The sequence below is a fragment of the Centropristis striata genome, chromosome 9 (genome assembly GCF_030273125.1).
Source record: "Centropristis striata isolate RG_2023a ecotype Rhode Island chromosome 9, C.striata_1.0, whole genome shotgun sequence".
NCBI lineage: Eukaryota > Metazoa > Chordata > Actinopteri > Perciformes > Serranidae > Centropristis > Centropristis striata.
In genome coordinates, this window is record NC_081525.1 from 31,383,892 (window position 1) to 31,405,552 (window position 21,661).

A 21,661-nucleotide genomic window follows, 5' to 3' on the forward strand; every position below is an offset into this window, starting at 1 on the left:
ATTATCAGACTGAGGTCATGAGACATGAAAATCATTTTAAATGCACCCAGCAATTAATGAGAGTGACAGAATCATTGCATATTAAGCATAAAGTGTGGTTTTGCTGGGCCTTATGTCCTAGTCTGTAATTATACTCTGTATCTGTCCTGACATCAAAGGGGGAGAGACAACCTGGAGGTTTAACCCTCCATTTCACTACTTGCTGAGCAACACTTTTCCCACACTGACTCACTCCAGGGGCGTGGGCGACGACTTTTTGCTGTGGATCCTCTCTGATCCATATTAATGTCCAAAGCATTTTCATCACATACAGGATTATGCCTCACATTTTTTGAAAAATGTTAACCCTATGATGTACTACATCACACCGATGCATCTGTCAAGTCATACATAAAAATCCTTTAAAGAGATACTGTTCTTTTTTAATAGTGCATGATCCCGTAATAGTTTGGTAGCAGATGCATGCTGGGAGCAGACACTTTGTATTCATAAAAAACTGATTCAGACTACAATATGTCAGCAAGATTCATATGAGTGAATTTTTAAGCTCAACACTTCCTCTCACAGTTTTTGAGTTTCCAGTGATGAAAGCTTAAAGCACATTACCAATGCCCATGTAAGCAGTCGCTGCTGAAGGGAAGTACGCCTCTTCCCCCACCCTCCTCTCTGTGACGAGATATTCTTAGATGAGAGGTGCTGTGCATATTTAATACGTTATCACATCTACAATCTTAATTAACAGAGAGGGAGGAAAGAGAATGGCGGCTGAGGAGGAGGGTAGTCATGTGATGTGTAGAAGGGCGGGTTGGGCCTGATACCGATCTCTCATTCCTCTGTATCCTGCATCAGATAATGGTCAGGGTAGACGGTAAATAGGTCAGCCTATGCATGTTGGAAATGAGGATATGCATATGAAGACCAGGGGTGCAGCAGAGTGGAGAAGCAAGAGGAAAAGAGCTGAGCTGATGTGGGCCAGGAGTCGGTAACATACGGTCATAGTTCATCGGGTTGTCAGTGATGTCACTGATATCGCACTTTTACTCAGTAATCAGTGTGTGGCCACAAGGCAGAACCCACTTAGTTTAATCTTGTTAAGTCAAGTATTTAAAGGAAGGGTTTAACTGCTCAGCACTTACCTGTGCCAAATGTACCTGGCGGAAAACATGGGCCCTTTTAGTAATTCAGCAGACCCCGATGGCCCTGATGATTATTGCTTTTGGCTGAGATTATAAGAGAGACCCATTTAGGCACCAGTACATCTCAAGGTGTGCCTTGTGATAAACACTTTTACTCCTCACATGATTGGTGTGATGCTGCAACAACACTTCTGCGATATATATGTAATATATAAAATATATGTTCAACTCCGACACTGCATCACTGTAGAGAATATTGATGTTCTCACCGGTTTCTCTGTATCCAATAGTCCCTCATACTCTCACCTACTGTATTACATTGATTAATTTTCGCCCCCGTCATATTCAGATTTATTTTATTTGCAACCAAAAAGGAAGGGCAAATATAAAGTGTGTTTTTGAATTCCACAATTTTCTTCTCCCGGGCTCTGTTTAATGGCAATGAAGCTATGCAAGGGGGAGGCACAGATGCAAACGTCTAATTTGTTGAGGTGACACAAGGTCTCTGAGGGGGATAAATGTCACGCTGAGATTAAATGATTCTGAGAGATGAGTGAGCAGGCACAGCCATATCTAACCTCCTGCCTCTAATACAGCAGCATGTGATTCATGTGTTAAGAAGTGGGGCGATAACTAGAAATTCCTGTTGCTGCAAAACAGTTGTAATGTTCAGGTGAGGGAAAATCCCACGGGATGTCATTAGAAAGTAAAAAATGTGTCTCCAAAAGCAAAATGAATGGCTATTTCTCGTCGCCATTAATAGTTAACAGGTTTTTGCTGATACAGGGAGGAAAAACAAAGGGTAAACACTTCGAAAGAGCATTTTTAAATGACATAGCTTAATTACTAAAAAATAAAAAAGCTAGACATGTTTCTAAGTTTTTGAACTTTCAGTGGGTTCCTGAATTACTTAGTCATCACTAATCATAAATGTATGATTTGAGGATTTATGAAACAAAATGCTCAGCATATTTCCATCTCCATCATCTTTTAAAGAAATGATGGATTTCCATAAAAAGACATTTACAGTTCCACACTTTTATTTTAGCATTTCACTCTTCTGCCTCACACACAAGTAAAAATACTGAAATATATGTGTAGGCTAAGGATTAAAGAACTGAACGTGGTCAATTTCCAGTATCGGGATAATTGCCATTAAGCACAACTAAAGCCAGAAAAAGTGAACATGCTGACATTTTTACACTTTAACCTATTTGGAAAAGGATCAAGTTTTGGCACGTCTCACGATCTAGGCCGAGCTTTTTCTAGGCCCAAACTTTTCTATGCCAAGGTCCCCGAAATAGCATTTTTCTCATGGCCAGAAAGGGGCTTTTGCAAGATGTCTTTAGAAAGATGATTTCCTATAATTAAGGATGTTTTAACTTAAAAATGAGCATGGCAACATTTATATTTGTTTATATATAATCACAAATTATGTTATAATAGTAATATAATACGGTGATATTATGAATAAGTGTACAATAAAACACATAATAATGTAATAATAACAATAATTGGAGATATATATATATATATATATATAATTTTATTTTATTGTATTTTATTTATTTATTTTATTTTAACAATTAGTTGAGCACCCTGGTGCCCCTGCCGGCCCCCACTTTGGATCACCACTCTAGCCCACAATGCCATTTGCACTTTATTTGTTATCAAGGATAATTCCTGTATTTCCTCAGTCAGAGGTAAATTATATGTACTGATGCAATCATGAAATTGTTCTCTGTACCATTTGACAAATAAGGTAGACAACATAGACTGTATAAATTAGGTAGAGAGGTTAAAAAATAATGCCTGATTTGAAACAAAAAAACCTACAGGAATTATCATGTAAGCAAGAACAACAAACAATGTTGCTATTTTTAAAATGCATCCTTTATTCATGCGAGGGCACTGTTTGATTTATGATGACCTCATTTAAGATTGTTTGTTTTTCACTAAAAAGCGATGTGTGTCCCATTGGTGATGCAATAGAAATATTTGTTTTTAACAAAATGTCAGGTAAAGTGATTCCAGAGCCATTGTAATTGTTTTTAAAGCATACTTTAAAGATTATGTGGATAATATTGTGAAGTGCATTCATTCTGGCGATAATCGTGATGTGAAACTTTCATATCATCCCATACCCGGCATCAGCAGAACTTTAATGACATGAGCAAACACAAAAAGCCTCCCAGCCCTGCTGACATAGATATACATTTCAGATAAGAATAATTGCTCGGAGGATGAGCTGGTCAAAGACCCTACCATGCACCTGAAATGGGTTGAGACCATTGCATATTTCCATACATTTACAGTAATCCCTTCTTGCTCCCATTTTCAGTGTTACTCCTCACTGTCTAGCAAAGCAAAAGTGCCAAAAAATCCAATGCCATGAAATCCTTTTACTTCAACTGTAACATTCGTGTTGCAGCATTAATAAATGTTGTATGCTTGGACTGAACTGCCCAGATTAAAGTGTCTGGCTTTTTTCTTCCCTTTCCTTTCAGTAGATGAAAAAAACAGCATGCTCCCAGAAGCCTGTGCAACATGACAGAGCTGCTCCCTTGCTGCATCTCATCTGTAAAGAAATCCCTCTGTTCTTCATGAGTGGGCTTAAGCATGTGTACACAAGTATTGCACAGTGACAGGTAATGATTCACAACACACAGAGTCTTGACAAAGCGAATAAACAAAACTACAATATGGTGCAAAGTTATGGTGGTGCCGTAACGGTACACATATGTTGTAGTCATACGTGAAAAAAGAAATGAGACTCACTGGCAGTATAATGAACCAGATTTTTAACTACCTTGAGAACCCTGTCAGAGACGTGACCGTAGGCATTTATCAGCTGGAGTGAGTCATCTGTATTTCGGCATACTTCCTGCCTCCAGCTCACACTTTGATGCACAGCTCTGTCTCAACGGCTGGCGACCCATTTGCCTGATGACTCCGCGGTAGCAGATTTAGATAACACAATCATAACACCATCAAGCTTTGCTAATAGCTGATAACAGTAAAAGCCACAAGTACAAAGCATATTTATGGAACTCTTATGTTCAACTTTTTGTCATACTGTTATATTGTCCAATCACCATCTCAGTGACGACAGCTCTTTTTGTTGTTGTCACTTTATGAGTGTACTAGTAAAGTATACTGTTGGTAAAGTGTTACAAAACAAAAAAGTGTTAGTTCTCGATTTTATTTAACCTCTTCAAATTTGTGCCAACATCCTCAGCCGACTTTTTTTAGAGGCTGTAGCAGCTCAGTTAAACCACTACATAGAATATACTGATCATAATTATGATACGGTCACTGAATTAACTAAAAGACCTAAGGAATCTACTGGTTTCAATGAAGGCAAAATTTTGGTGAAGGAAAAACTGGCATGCTCATTTTCACAGGGGTCCCTTAACCTCTCACCTCAAGATCTCCCTTTACAGACATGCCAACTTTACAAATCCAATACAGTTTGAGGAAAAAACATGCAGTAAAAATGTTTTTTTTTTGTCTATTGCATTTGAATACTCTGCATACTAGAGTCCCTAAAGAGTCTTGGAATTGTGATTTAATGAGCTCAATTTTATTCAAGTGTGTTAGTCCCCATAGTAGCCATTTTATTATTATAAGAGCATTTATTTTAACTTGACCTGGTTATATAGAATGACCTGTTGTGACCTCTAAAATAACCACAGCCTCATGAAACTTTACAACCACAAACTAGAGACTTGGAGCATTCAGAGACAGATGTCTGATGTCTATCCAATCACCGCAAAATCAATTTTTTAACAGAAATTTCAAAATGTGAAACATTGATACCAAATCACAGCATGTTTCTACGGTGTTCCTCAAGGTCTTTGGGTCTTAGTGAATTCATTTTTATTCTGTCTCGATAGGTCAAAAATGGTAAAATTAACACCAAACATGTTGAGCAAATCATGAAGACAAATAATGAGACATGATTGAACATGGGAATGGCCATCACATACTCATATCATAATGTTCTGAGCTCTTATAAACTCTGACCTTTGAACATTTAAATAGGTGCCGAGCCAAATGTAATATTTATTACATATTTATAACCAGGACAATTTGACACACAGTGCTAAGCTGAATCTCAAATGAATCTTCAGGTTCTCATCTTTCAGACGATGTACACCACTTCTATGTGGCATATACTGCTGACCTGCCATCTTCCCCTAAAGATCCCCAAATCTCACAAAAAAATGACAAAAATGGGTCTTGGTAGGGAGGGGTGGAGTGGAAGACATTAAGCAAATAAAGCTTTTTTTCTATGGAATGACATCTCTGACTGAAATAACTAAAATGTTATATTTGTGAAGTGTGGAGCAATTTGTATTTGTAGGTCAAACCGTTGCCAAATCTTAGCCACTAGGTCACATCCATCAGGAATTCTGGGCAGCGCAAAACGTATTATAACGCTGACAGCTGGCACATTAGCTTCGGTTTGATTGTGGCCATATGGCCAGTGGTGAGGAGCTGCCATGACCCGAAACACCCCTGGTAAGATTCCCATTACAGAATGTACTTCAGAAAGGCAACATCTACCAAAACATGATGGTCCTGTAGTGACCATTAGTGCCTGCCAAGCATCTGACTGTGGTTTATCACACGTATATTTAGAGGCACGGTGCACCTGTAAAATGTCACTGAGTCAGAAGTAAAGTGACTGTTTGTTTGAGCCGAAGCAGCTCCGCTAACTGTCACTGTGAATGTCATTAATTGTAACTCAGCCACTGCGCAGTCCAGTCACTCTTAAGACTGTACAGTTGCACTGTTTTAACAGACAGACAATGAGGCAGTTTTGACAGCAGGAGCCCAATAAGTTATAGGAAACAAGCAAGAGAACATGGAGCTTCATATAGCCATCTTGTCATAAGCCCTGGACTTGCAGTAAGACCTTATTTTAACCATGTCTGGGAGTTTCATGATAAACACTCCACCACAACTAACATCTGTGGACAATAGTGTGACATTTTTCCTCCTGATACAAAAAGTCATGATATCTGTTGTAATCCAAGTGCTGACATGATACCAATGCGTTTGTCACAGATGTTCTACTTGATTGGTCTTTGTTAAACATAAGTTCAAATCTAAAGTTACTTTGTACATACAAATAGCTTCCCTAAAATAGTGCATAAACTGTGGATAACCTTGTATAATATTGTCAACACCTATGGTTTCACAAACCTGGTCTCACAGGAATGCGTGAAATAGCCACGGATTTGCTTAACTCAAAATCTGTGGAATAGCCACAGAATCACTCAAATTTCCGTGAAACTGACACGGATTTCGCTACAATGCAAGTTAATGACAGTCATATCCCGTGGCTATTCCATGGATATTTTTTGGTTTGTTCCAAGTCACGTGACTTTTAAGGTCCCGTCGGTCAGAACAAAAAATGTTGCGGACAGTTCTCTCATTTTTAGTGAAAAAAAAATCAATATTTTGACTTAGTTTCTGCAGAAAAATGGATTTTGATCACATTTCTAGCAAGAAATATATGTTTTATTTTCTAAATATTCACTCAGTGAATGTACATAATCACTTTGTATTTTGGAATAGCCACGGGATATGACTGTCATTAACTTGCATTGTAGCGAAATCTGTATCAGTTTCACGGAAATTTGAGTGATTCCGTGGCTATTCCACGGATTTTGAGTTAAGCAAATCCGTGGCTATTTCACAGATTTCTGTGAGACCCTGTTGGGTTTTACAGTAAAAGCCTACTACTGCCTCCATATAAAAAAAAATATGTAAATGCCTACTACTGCCTTCATATAAAAAGAAAAATGCAGTGATTATGAAGCACATGGACGATGGGATGAGTAACTAGAGACATGTATATGAGCTCATTGGATCCCTTTAAGTTGGATGGGTGGATTTTTAAAGAGGGTGACTTGATTGTTCAAAAGAAGGAAACAAGGAGGGAATAGAGAAAGAGAAAGTACGGTGAAAGGGGAAGGGTTGCTAGGGGAACTTTAACAAGACATACGGCTGCTGATGGACACATTGGCATTGGAAGAGATTGCCCCCACGACCTTTCAGCTATGGGACAGCCTCTGTAACTGCAAAGGCCAGGGAGCTCTCTGACAAGCTGACAAGTGCTGATAGAGCATTGCATTTATATGTGAGGCATTAAGCTAATGCACATCTATATCAACAAATGACAACTGAGCCGGTGAACGCTCAGTGTTTCAGTCAAGGATACTTCCAATTTACAGGGGGTTTTAATTCTGTGACCCTGTGATAATGGGACAGGCTTGTTAACCTCACCTCAACAAGGTGAGTGAGGTGAGCTGCACTCTTATCATCAGCCGCGCTCCTGCCGGTTTAATAGACAACCACATAAACAAACACAATGCTTCGGAGGAACTCAGGGTATGCTCAAACCAAACCACAGCACCACCCTACACCCACTCAGTTTTATAAGTACAGTGCATGAAGATTGATGTCGACATATGATAGCCAGCAGCTTAGAGAATATGGAAAAACAAAATGAGCTGAAGGCACACTGCTTTCTGGGTTATTGCTCAGAGTGTGCTATTTGTTGATGTTTTCACAGTATGAACACCTGAGAAGGTAGATGATGATTTGTTTTGACTATTCTGTTCACCCCCGGTGAAATCTGCAACCTCACAGGATAACACTGTCCAGGGCAGTGTTTCCTCTATAATTGTATGGCCCACCAGGACAAAGAAATGGCAAATATCAATTCCATTTTTTTTCAGTAGTGCTTCATCAAGAACTGCACCAGTACACTGCTGTGAGTTGATGAACAAGGCAAGTATTTGTGGCAAGTTAAATGCTAAAGTCAATTGAACAGGTTAAGTGAAGATTATGCCAGTAACTTACCGGTTACAAGTAGTAAAGGATGTGATAACATACAGGAAGACTGTGTTTTTGAGCTTTTATCTGAGGTGAACAAGAGAATCTTTATTAAAACAGATTGGTGATGCTGTTTTGCTCCCATTGCTCTTCATAAAGTTAGCTAAAAGTGAAGGCATGAAGCCCTGTGGGTGTTATGTGTAGAGTGAGCACTAAGCCGGACTTATAAAATAGCCTTTTAAATATTACTGCTGCGTCATGTGGTAAGTTAAGAAGTAATTTGGTCTCATTAATTTGGCATGCAGCAGTTAACACAACAGTCATAATTTAGTTTGAAAATAAAACTCAACTCTTGCCTTTTGCTATTGGTGTTCTTAATCATGTTTTTGGAGAAGGGATAACAGGAGTAACAGTGCAAATGCTTTAAAAGTGATGTATTTTATTTTTTAAAAGTGCTTGGAGATAAATAAAACAGATAAATATTTAATGACACTTTAAAGAAACTTCTAGAATGGAATTTGTTGTGGCGGTATTGTTTAATTGTGTTAAACAATCACACCCGCTAACCCATCTACGAGGCCGAAGCAGTCAACCCGGGAGAAACACTGCAGGGTGTTTGTGAATTAATAACCTGTTTTTGTACCAGAGCTGTATGGATTAAGACATGAAAAAAATGCTAAGTTATATTTTAGACCGAACAAAACAAACTGTACGATAACAATCACACCCTTAAAATATTTTTTTTCTGAGCGCTCTCCATATGTCATAACGGCAATACCAGCTGGAGAGCTCTTTCCACTTGCACATTTCAGCTCACACTTCTACGAGCAGTGTGTCTGACCCTTAACTCTTCTATAAATACTATGCTGCCTGTGTGAAAGTATGCATATCCCAACATTATGTTCCTTTGAAATTCTAACCGTGGCATGAACAAAATAAGAATACTTTGGTATGCATTTGATATCTGCTCGGGGATACAACAAGCGTGTTAACAGTGGGCAATGAATACAGGCCATCACACCGTGTTGTGAAATAAACAATGAAATTACAAAAATAGAAGGTAACATAGTGTTTTTTCATTTGACAGTTTGTCTGATAACATCATTAATATTCCAACCTAAACATATGCAGAGCCAAGTGGACCGTGCACGCTGTAAATCTTTGCATCAGCTTATTAAAGGAATAGAACATGACACTTGGAAGATGGATTTTCAGCGAGGCTGTTTTCCTGCTGCTAATCCAGTCTGAGGTATCAGCATACAAAGTCAGCCGCCACCCTATTACCCAAACAACTAACAATTAGGATGCTGTTGTCAATTAGCTCTCTGTGCTCACAACAGCCTTCCTAATGTCCCATAAAGCACAAATACACCTATTGACCTTGTTAGATACAAAGATCCACAAGATGAAGCCCAATTTGGACAGCCTCTCAGGAGCTCAATGGCACTTTTACCGTGTTAAAGGCTGAAATAGAAAGCTTTAACACCTGTTAACCAAACTAATGACACATATAGCATATCAATAACTGTACAAAACTAATTTAGGAGTCTTTAAAATCACATCTTATTTGTTACCTGCTGAGATAAAACCCAGGGAGGTTTGATTAAAGCAACATACTCTGCCTCTAGTCATTTAAACCAACAAGCTTCTACTTTGTGTTGCATAGCCCACCGGCACAAAATGTACCCTGCCATGTCAGTTTGCTTTTACAGAAAAAAGTTCTCTGTGCAAAAGATTTTGTTTTATTACTTTTTACAAAAAAATGCTCAAGCTTTTGTTCTTGTTCTTCTAAGTATCAGAGAGTGATTAATTTGCAGCACAGATGGTGCCAGATACACCTGTGACCATTAGGTACATGGACAACGCAAGACATTGTCGGATTTGCGATGGAAAGTCTGTTGGTTTAATGATCCGTGTAATAACTAACAAACAAGTTGTTAGATTCAAATTAGCAAGAGGAAGACAGAAATAAAAAAAAATTAAAAAAGCAATTATTCTTTAAAATATCACACCTACACCTCAATTACCAGAGTTCCTGCAAATGAAGATCCATCAGTAACTAGTGTTTTAAAAATCATTACAATTATTTTTTAACCTTTGGAAGGCAGATTTTCTTAAAAAAAAAGATTAAATAAAAGATGTTAGAGGTGACATCATTTGTCAAAGCCAGGAGCTGTTAAAACTGATTTTTTTTCAGGTTTCCTTAATCAAATCATGTGTGACAAACCCTTCCTTTAGGGATTGAAAATCACCCTATTCTACATGTTGTTTCAAAATTTTCCAAAAATAAAGCATTTGCACGAATCAAATCTTGTTAAAAAAAATTAAAATAAAAAAACCTATAAATTATGTGCTCCTCAACAGAGAAGAAGGGAAAGGTTGTAAAGAGAGGTTTTAATTAGAGCTTTAAAAGAAATGTAATATTCCAATTTATAGCATGTGGAGCCCCATTTTTTCCCAAAATGGATAACGCTTGTGGTCACACAATGTTGTATGTATGAATTCCATTTCATATACATTTTTGCAAAACAAATTATCCATAAATTCAACTTGCATTTTTTCTATTATAAGAGTGTTAGACCGCACAAAAGTTATTTTTCTCCCTACTTCTAGCCATGATTGTTCTCTTTCCATAGGTGCTGAACCCTCATATTGTAGTGACAAACTAGGCGACAGTAAGTAAAATTTGACAGGAGCATATACACACAAAAAACAAAGATTCCATGAACAACAACTACCTATACATACCTTTTACAATAAGGTTGAGGAGCTTTGGCCGTGGGTTGCGCTCACTCTGAATGGAGCATGTGTACTGGCCATCGTCGGATACATCCACTTTTTGTATCTGAAGGCTGTACTCATGTTTGTCTCCAACGCTGGACACAATGGATACACGTGGGTCCACAGACCACTTGTCGTTTCCTGCGAATATGATGCTTGAGCGGTTCAGCCAGGCTCCTTTAGAGATCCCATCCAATAGGTAGCACCTACAGTGACAAGAGACACTTCAGTTAGATCTGGAGAAATGCTGCTTGTGTGATTCTGAGAAACAACTGAGTAAAAGAGATGTTTTCGAATTCCACTTGTTTGCTGACAGAACACTTTTTCAGGGATCCTGCAGTTATCTCTCTTGCTAATAAATAATCTCTCCATCTTTAGGAGGCAGTATCTGCTGTTAGTGCAGGATTGTGTGTTTGTACAGAAAGTTCTCCCCCGAAACAAGTCAAAAGGTTGAATGTAAATAACCAGGCATCCATTAAATGTTTGGCAGATATTAATTGTTTTATTGCAAGACCAGATATAACATGGACATTTTGACGAAGTATCAAATTTAAGATAAAGGCGCATATTTCTCTAATTTGTGTAACGGGCCAGAAAAGTCAAAATACAGAAAGTAAATCATATAAAGAAGAAATCTCAGCACCTAAGTGTGACTCAACCTGTTACAGCTCGATTTGGCTCGAGACTAAATAAAGCTATGAGTAATAGCTGTGTACATGGCACATAGGAAGGCTGCTCTGTTGGATTATCTAAATGGGCAAAGGTATTTGGTGAAAGAGCACTCCTTTGTCATTCTTTTCATTGTCAAGTCAAAGGTCTAGTTTAGCAGTCAAAGATATCTATAGTCAAACAGGTGACTCATAGAGAGTCTACCCACAGTTATTGGCTTGACAGCATTTGGGATTTAAAAAATGTTTTAGTTCTCAACATAAACAGTGTTTCTTGCATCTGACCCTGGTGAATACAATGTAAGAAACAACTTAAAAACAAAATATCTAGCTCCACACTCATGTTTACATTTCAAAACTTTGTTCTGAAGTAACTTAATATGAAGACTTTTGTCCTACGGCTTAGAATGCAGAAAGTCTGATAAAAGGTATTGTACCCTGAGTAAAATAGTCACCGAAAACTAGTGTATAGGTTGGACATCAGAGAGTAATCATCAGACCAAAGGTGCATGGAAATAGAATCCTGTAGATTGAATGTAAATACATGGTAGTGTTTTTTTACTTCACAATTACAACACCTGTATCTGCACATAGAGCGATCATTAATGTAAAGTATGGGTCTTTAGTCCAGCTACAAATGATCAAACAACATAGGCTCTGATTAGACTCTGCTTCCTATATACCATTACAGAGCTCAGTGAAATTTCTTGCTAATTGCACAGACAAAGGGTCAGTGGATTGTACAGCATGTGTGATGGCGGGGTCATGTGTTCAGATTGCAGTTGTTTTATAATCAATCCAGAGCTGTTTGGACTTAAGAAATCGCATCATATTCTGTGACAAACACTGTAATAATGAGTAGGAAAAGAGGCAATCAAGTTTGGCTTTTTAGCGGTTGTCATCATGCCATGCAGACTGCCAGCACCAGTAGAAAAGCCACCGAGGAAATCAGTTTGGCACTAACCACAAAGCTCTTTACCCGCTATGCCAGGAAAATGTCTGTCAGGAAAGCGGTTGGAGGACAATGGTCTAGTCCAGGCTGGTCTCCCCTCTGAGAAGGCACTGCCCTGGAGGTATTGTGATAAATAAGTGGCAAACAATAGAGAATGGATAGTAATAAAAACAACACAAGAGAAAAGTGCAGGTCCTTTTGAAAGTCCACACGGTCCTGTCAGTTAGTTAGCCCATTGACCACCTGAGCCAAGGTGTTTCTGGCCCTTAGGCAAGATTTACTGAGGGAACCTCAAGGCACACTACACTCCTTTTCTGTTTTTTTTTCTTAGATAACAAAAAAGTCAAGTGCAAATTTAGCTCGCATCATTTTTTAACCTAACCTCTGTAGAAATGTATTAAAATGACATAAATAAAGCTAATTTTAGATGCATTGTCTGCCTTTGAGAGAAAGCTTTAAAGTGCAGCGAGGCTTGCTGCCTACCTCAACCATCACAGGCCTTCAGTGACTAATAATTTAACACACTTCTGTGAGGCCACTGAGAGTTCTGGCTAAAGGCCTGAACATTAATGCACAATGCACCTGTGCTCAGCCCACAACTACTGATGTAAACAACTTGTCAACAGCTTGCTGGGCTTTCATCATTATATCCTTGTAAAACAGAGTAACCATAAAATATGTTTGATCCATAGCTGCTTTTGATTTCCCTGTTTTTTCACCAAAAAGTGTCCTTTCAGAATCAAATTCTCCCTTCGTGCAGGCTAGAGTAGTAGCTGTTAAAAAAGTTAACTCCTTTAAAAGACATCAGAAGCTGTGGTCAGCTATAATGTACTTCACTGGTGAAAGGTTTTTACAGCTTGTGAAATTATGAAAAGGTCTCACTCCTGCAGCACATATGGTTATATCACCAAGTCTGCAAGCCATATGACCACATAGGTAGTTTGTTCCTATCCTCAAATACGACCCCCATGACTGTTTCCAAAATTAGCCCCCTAACTGGTGGCAGGAGATAAAGACGTCCTGATGTCTAAATGTGTAGGGCATACAGATACAACCAAGTGCATGGGTAAGCATTACAAAAGATAGTTATGACAGTAAAATAATGGACATAAATGCTGGAAGTGGAGTGGTTCTGTTGGTGATGTAAAGTGTGATGCACAGGAAGTGAAGTAACGTTTGTGTGACCTACAGACTGTATAAAGAATGGACGATGTGTCTCAACTTCCTGTACAACATTGAGGTCTAAATATCCCACATACAGGCACTGCCATCTTGTGTCGGTGATGTCACATGGAGCCAGAGTCTATCGAGTTCCCGCCCAAACACATGCCTGACAAATGCCGCATCAATACAGCTCCATTTTTAACATCTAACCTATCAGAAAAAGGAAAACTTGAACAAATGTCAGTGTGATAAGAACGACCTAAAATGTTAGAAACCATCTTTTGGAAATATTTGTTTTGCCATCCATCTTTACATACAGTCTATGGTTTAACCCCCTCCCACCCACTTCGTGGACCTTGTCATTCTTTGTACTCCACATGTCACTTCCCCCTCTGCTTTCACACAACGTCACATCACTTCCGTCTTTACCAGGTGGCAATCTCCATGTCTGAGCATGGAGGCAAACCAGGAAGTGCCTTAAGCTGCATTCTACCGAAAATTCCAGCAGGGGACGCTAAGTTTGGCTGCAAATAAAATCTGCCCATTAATTTTAGTGCAAAATTTGAAAACTCCTCACTTGATTTATTACCTCAGAAAAAAAATTCAGGACAACACTATGGTCTCAATCACTAGTAAAAAAAAAATCTTCAAGACAATTTGATGTCAATAGTTCTAATAATAGCCCCATTTAGAAGAAAACAGAAGATAAAGAATCGTATGATTTGGGGCGTGGCTACCTTTGGTTGACAGGTGGCCAACAAGGCAAGCCATCATCAGGAGATAAGCAGAACAATGCGTATCTACGGCAACATGTCAATAAAGTTATATATAACGTTATATAGATAGAAAAGAGGACGTTTACCGATTTGGTCTCATAACTTTGACCCTTTCACTGTATTTTCACTTAATGACAGTTTATTTGAACATTTTGTTCAGTAAAAATGTCTTGTTCAGCGTTTGGTTGGACTAACAGACACTCCAAGGAGTCGCTGCTCAGTTTTTTGAGGTAAGTAACATACATTTTGTCTTTGTTTATTTTGCTAGCCAGAATGAACATCCCAGTTAATGCTCCAGTTAATGCTAACATGAATTAGCAGCGGCTTCTCTCAGTCAGGTTGAGGTGTAGAGAGGCGTGTAGTCAGTGATCAGATCCCTCTCGCTCCTCCACAGTCCAGATATGGTCTGCTCCCCGTATCGGAAACAAGATGGCGACGCAAGATGGTGATGAGTGTAACGCTGAACTCAAGGCTTCCAACGGGCAGTCCACAAACCAATGGGTGACGCCACGTTGGCTACATCCATTATTTATATACAGTCTATGGTCTTTACATCCTTCGTAATTACTATGGCCACTAGAGGGCGCTGCTAACTACAACATAAATGTAGGTTGTATTACGCTGTAGAAAACCACATATGGGGTCCTTTTTTGCCAGGGGACAGTCTCGGTTATATAGTGCTGACCACAGCTGCTGCTGTTTGTGAGGAAAGACACTACAAACCTATAACAGCCACCTTTCAAGGATAGATTTGGGATTAACAAAGCTGTAGTGCCAGATGTACACTCACACTGGCCAGTATCTCTACTTGGACTCATGACATTTTCCTTCATCTTGATGAATCACTCTTTCATGTTCTTTGCGTGTTTTTGCAGTTTGCTTATCACTGCTGAGTTTCTTTGCACTCTCCCTCCTGAAATTATTATTGTTATCTCACTGTCTTTGTAATCTCACACCAAGGAGTCCTACAGATGCCTGTATCTATACACCTCCTCACAATGCTGCGTGTCAAAACAGGCCATTTTTACATTAGCACCTTGTCTAAGATGATGTTGCTGTGTATTGTGGCTCATCCCTTTGTTGCTTCTATCTTGTAGGAATGGAAACTGCATTGGATCTCACAAGCCTGGCACGAGTTTGACAAGTCGGTGTGGCGAATCAGGCTGCTGTTAGTACAAAGCAGTGACATATCAAAAAAACACAACTCCATTTTCATCACAATACTGTATACATGTATGTTTTTTGTATCTTGTAATGAGTGGCCTAAATCTGCTTGAAACATCAACAAAGTATATTCCCCGCAGATTATTACAAAGTCACTTTTATTTGCCTTTGACTAGATAGAATCATCACCAAGATAATTTAGCTGGACTTTTAGCTTGTCATCTTTTCAGATAAACGTGGGTGGAACAAATCGTGTTTAATGCCATCCTAAAGCAAGGGTTTTAGTGATTACAATGCTTTTTTTCTAAATATATTTTAGTTTTTGTGTTCAGTAGGTTTGTCTTGTTTTTCCAGTTCTCAAACTTTCTGTCATTGTGGTGGAGAACACCATTAAAACATGCTACATCATGTACTAAACCTTGAGTATAAACCGGAAACCACAGCAAAGTCATCTTATAAGCCTCGTCTTTCTTCTGCCACATTTCCCTTGTTCATCCCCTCAATCAGGCATAGCAGCACAAAACTGAGAACACCTAAGATGGGCTTTGCTTTCATCAAGCCCCTTTTCTCTCGGAGCCCACTAGGATACAGACTTCCCATGGTTTATACAAAGCTGAGGTAATTATTCCACAGACCTCAGAGCATCTACTCTGAAGCAGCTTTGACATCTAAAACATGCACTAATTGATACTTTTATTTATCCCTGCTTCTGACGAGCGACTGCAGGGGAACCAGGCTCATTACAAGCTTCTTTTTTTTTAAATTTTGGCTCACAAATAACAGAGTTCAATTCAAACCCCAGTGATTACGCACAATGTGCAAAAAAGGAAAGTGATAAGCTGGTGTTTGAGCACCTCACATGAATGGAGAATGATGACAAACCATTAATTACAGTATGGCAGCTGGTAAGAGAAGCAGATTGTAATCCGTTTAGCCAAACTCATTCAAGCTCTTTGATCGGATGCCATAATTAACACTGGGGCATCATTCTGACCCAGATTCTTATTCCTTTTATAAAAGTGTTTACTAGATTCCTCATCTGTAAATATTCTTCCTGGCACCAAACTCCACAGATCTCATCTTGCACACATGTTTCAATGTTTCACTAATAGTTCACATTCACATTCAGCTATTTCCCCCTTTATTTGGAAGAAGAAATGAATCACTTCTGGATGACACCCTCTGTAGTCTGGGAATTGTTGTTACGTAACACACAAGAAGTGCAATATGCATATACAGGGTCTGCAAAATAAGGTCCCGAATATCATTGTGCTTTTCCTGAGTTAAATTACCTAATAAAGATGTTGTGGTGAATATCCAGCAGACATGGAGCACAATCAGCATCCTAAAAGCCGAAGGGTTGACAAAGCAGTGATACTGAACCCAAACAAGAAAGTTGCAACAACCTGAAAGATGCTCAAACGATAAAATAAACTGAGGGGGAGTGATAATATTCTGAATTTGTCACGACAAGCCACCAATTTCACAATACATTACCTCTTAATCCATTAATTATTTCAAAATACTGATCAGCGCATATAACTTGGTGATTTTAAATAAAAAAATTATTATGGCGACTGTTAATTGCCATATTAAGCATACTAGAGCCCAATTTCTTCTGCAGTACAGAGTGTCAAGTTTGTCTCACTCTGCCATCATGTGACAAAGTGCATTGTTACTATGGCAACCAAAGGCCAAGCCCTGCTGAGGTTTCTGCAAAAGAAATAGCAGCTCAAAGAAAGCCGAAAATACTGCATAATTTGGAGGAGGAGGGGGGATATTGCATAGGGAAAGGAGAAGGTGGCCGGTACAAGGGAGGTACAGGAAAAATCTAAATAAAATTCCACTTTAAATCACAAGTTGTCTGACAGAGATGATCGCATCTGTGATAGTTCAAAAAAAGCAACACTCGAATCTATCAAAACAGTCAGTCTGTATCATTTCTGTCCCGTGCCATGTTGAATGACACTTAATCACTGAAGTATAAATCAAGCTTCAGCCACTGAGAAGACCACCTGGAATATTTTACTTTCCAGTCGAGTGTTGAAGTGAAATACGTCAGAAAATAAGTGGTGCACAGTATCATTGTAATGGAACATCTGCTTAAAGACAATGCTTTTGTGTTGCTGTTAATAGCGGCACCCACTTAACCGGCTTGAATGAAATAAGTGTTTTGAAGAGTATAATGAGAGACTGATACAGCCATAAAAATGTCAGAGGAAAAGCCTTTAATCGTGAAGTCAGGGACATATGTTTCATTCCATTTTAGTAGTTTCACACATAAAAAGAGAGGTGCTGTGATGACTGTGCCGGTGCTGTAAGCTCTACAACCTTTACAACGACTCAGTGCCCTCAACAGAGCTCAACTGTCCAATGAATCCTCAAATGAGAAAATGCATTTCACACTGACTGACTGGATGTTGAAGCACTAGTGAAAGGTGGCTAGGTGTGATCAGTGTGTGAAAACCCCAGGTCTTTTTTAAAACCTGTGAAGTCAGAGATTTCAGTTCGTTTTAAGATTACTAAGGTTCCTTTCTTTCATTTAGTCACATTGAAGAACACCAGAAATTACGGGAAAAAGATTAAGATTTAACATTAATTACTTTATTAATCCCACAATGGGGAAATTCAACTTCTGCATTTAACCCATCCTTTTTTTTTTACACACAAGTGAACACACCATGCAAGGAGCAGTGGGCAGCACATTGCTGCGCCCGGGGAGCTGTGGAGGGGGGGTTAGGTGCCTTGCTCAATGGCACTTCAGTCCTTCACCTGTCAGTACTGGGATTCAAACTGGCAACTTTCCAGAAAAAGGGAGGGCCTTTAAAATGTTATTTGGAGACACAGGGTTGCAGCAAATACATTTTTCATTGTCAATGAATCCGATCAATTACTCTCTTGATAAATACATAACTCATCAGCCAATCACAAATTCCCAAAGCCCTAACTGACATTTTCAAATTCCCTGTTTCTAACAACAATCCAAACACAGGTTTACAGTCATGGACAAACTCCAGCATCTCTTCACATTCTCATTTAAGACTGCTTGGTCTCTTTAAAAAAAAAAAAAAGGAGTAACGTATTCTGTATCGGATTAGTTTTGGTTTCGACGAATCACAAATGTGTTTCTTATCAAAGTCTGCATAAGCCAACGTAGGGCTGAGGACGGGGTGGATTAATGGATCAAACAAACACAAGACTTTCACCCAGGAGACATCTGTTCACGTCCCATGTGAAAGCAAAAGTCAACGTTGACTAATTAAGTACTAATGTTAACTTAACGTAACATTCATACTTATTTTAACCCAAGCCATGATCTCTAAGACTTTAAAGACTTTATTTCTCACCACAGGCGGTTCAGGCAGAGGTTTAAAAAATACTGTGCAATAATCGAAGAAACAAAAACAAGTCTGCACAAGTAAACATGAAACATGAGGAAAAGGGCTGGAATGATTGCTGGAAAAACAAACTTATACGGACATGAGTTAAGACAGAGACTAAATACAGGAGAACGACAGGGCAATTGGTAACAGGAGGCAACAATGGGGCAGCGTGTGTAAATCACACAAGGTGGGAAAAACACAGAGGGCAGAGAGCGAAGTGACCTAAAACGAGAAAAAGGGAAACCAAAATAACTGAAAATACAAAATAAAAAAGAGGACCTAAGGACAACTAAACAGGGTTGTTTAAGGAGCTGAAACTAGTGAATCATTTTTGCATTAAAAATGATTTCAGCGACTCACTTACTTGCAAATTAATTCTCTGTAAATCGATTGATGAGACATTATCATGTAAAAAATGCATAAAGCAAACTACTTAACATAGATTTGGAGAGCTGTTATCTAATTTAATGGCAGCACAACAACCAGCACAAGCAGCTCCAACAGTTTGGAACTTTGAAATTGTCCTTGCCAGTCTGTGTGGTATTTTGGTGCCCACTGAAGATGCACAGGAGAGATGGGAGGCACAAAAAGGAGGAAGTCTGATTCAAATGACAGCGTAAATACACTGTAAAAAATGTCTGTAGATTTTATGGTGAAAAACTGCTAAACCATGGCATTAAAATTTAAGTTAAATGATAATTGGGTTAATTCAGTTTCAGTAACATTGAAAAACACAGTAAATGTATATCAGCCAAAACAGTATTTTACAGTTTTGTTTTTGAAAAATACATTACTCCACTGTTTTTAATGTAATATATATGCAAGCCACCACTGTAATTTTTGCATTTATCTTTTGTAAAAAAATACTTATTCTCACTGTTAAATGTACTTAACACCATATATCTACCATTAAATATTACATATTTAATTTTTGCAGTATTTATAAAGTGTTTTCTTGTCAATTATATAGCAGAACAGTGTTTCTTTTGATGGAAAAACGTTTTATTTATACGGTAAAAATGGAATAAAATAGCAATCTTAAACATGAAATCAACAGTGCAAACATCTTTTTACCGTAGTATTAAAAAAAGTTGCACAATATTTGTTACGGTAAAGTTCTGGCAACCACAGCTGCCGGTCTACTGTTAGTATTTTAGTGGAAAATGCGTCTTAGACGTCAATCTGTTGCCACTTTGGAGATTTTATCAACAAGGGCAAACTAAATACTTGGAAGAATCAAGTCTGTGATTCTTAGTATCTGTTGTCCACAGCTGCTTTATAATGTATGAAAAGCTCCTTTAGTTCATTAAATCCCTGCAGCTATCTGAAGGCAGCAGAGCAGATATGTTGATAAATCTGCAGTTTCTGATTTGAGAGGTGCTGAGCAGAGCGCAGTGCCATTACGCACAGCCGTCCACGACACAGACAACATGATTTCCTGAAGAGCGGATTCTTTATTTATTGAGCTTCTGTCGTCTTGCGTCGCTGTGATTGGCTCAGCTGTTTGACAAGCGACGAGAACTGTGATGTAACTGGCTGAGAGCGTATTCATTAATCATCACCTCAGTTCACCCCTCACCTGCATTCAGCCCTTTTGCCCTTTGTGCTGCTGCATGCTCCATGCACACAAGACCAACTACTTTGCATTTTTGGTTGTACTTACATGATTAAAATAGGGCCCTGGGTACACTTTAAAAAATCTCTTTCTGTCCCTGTCCCCCTTTATTCTGTATTATCACGATGTGGATAGAAAATAAAAATGAATACTCAGCATGCCCTTTTAAAATTCACAGAAGAGGCAGATTATTTTTGGGGAAAATTTCAACACAAATGACTAATTCACTGCCCTACACAGTTTGAGCTAAAACACATTTTGGAGAGGATTACACTAATAAAATAAATCATTTCATTTTACTTAATATATTTGATAAAATGTATTAAATATAAATGCGTCCTTGATTTTGAGGCAGTTGTTTAATTAACTTTAATCTAAAAATGTTTGAGATAGAATCTACTTATTTTGATCACATTTACTATAATCTTTATGTGTATGTAATTCTAAATCAAGAGAATTTCGAATGAATCCAACAAAATAGAATTAGTCCGTTTTTAATTGACAGGCACTTCCTGTTAAGTTGTTATTAACTCAACTTGTAACGTAGTTAGATTTAATAAATAATATTGCATGCAATCTGTTGCCTCTAGCTCGTTGATTTTAAAACTTACTGACAAATATCTAACGAAATGTGAGGATTTGCTGTTTTTGGTTGTCTTCCACGACTGTCCAATTAATTCCAAATAGTGTGTGTGTGTGTGTGTGTGTGTGTGTGTGTGTGTGTGTGTGTGTGTGTGTGTTTGTGTGTGTGTGTGTGTGTGTGTAGCAGTGGTGCTCCCTTGTCCCTTGAGCATAGGTGCAGGTTTGTGTCTGGTTGCTGGAGGTTTGGTATTTTCAGGGTGGGGTGTTGAGTTGTTACAGAGAATGAGGGAGAATGAGGACATACTGTAGTGCTGTGCAACCAAGGTACAGAGCACCAGGCTCTTAATCCCTAAAATAATCCTGTCGACTGTGGCCAGAGGGACACATCTGAAGCCTTCCAGCTATAATCCACACAGACCCAATGCTGAAACCAACACCTAACATCACAGACACAGAGAACAGTATAAAAACTGTCTCATAGCCAATAGAAACTCCAAAATATCACTTCAAGTGTGGAGACTTTGAAGTTGATCCATTCTGAATTCGTTTTTTTTTTCATTTCAGTATCATTTTTGTCTGAACTGACACTGG

The 21,661-nt window shown here is 38.5% G+C and overlaps 1 protein-coding gene across 2 annotated transcripts in view; it reads right to left on the reverse strand.

Moving 5' to 3' along the window:
• Positions 1 to 21,661, reverse strand: part of negr1 (neuronal growth regulator 1) — a 158,954-nt gene that overhangs the window by 100,515 nt on the left and 36,778 nt on the right. For both annotated transcript variants that reach the window (XM_059340712.1, XM_059340713.1), the window contains exon 2: positions 10,734 to 10,972. In XM_059340712.1, coding sequence (XP_059196695.1) covers positions 10,734 to 10,972 — 239 coding nt within the window. The remainder of the gene's footprint in view (positions 1 to 10,733; positions 10,973 to 21,661) is intronic.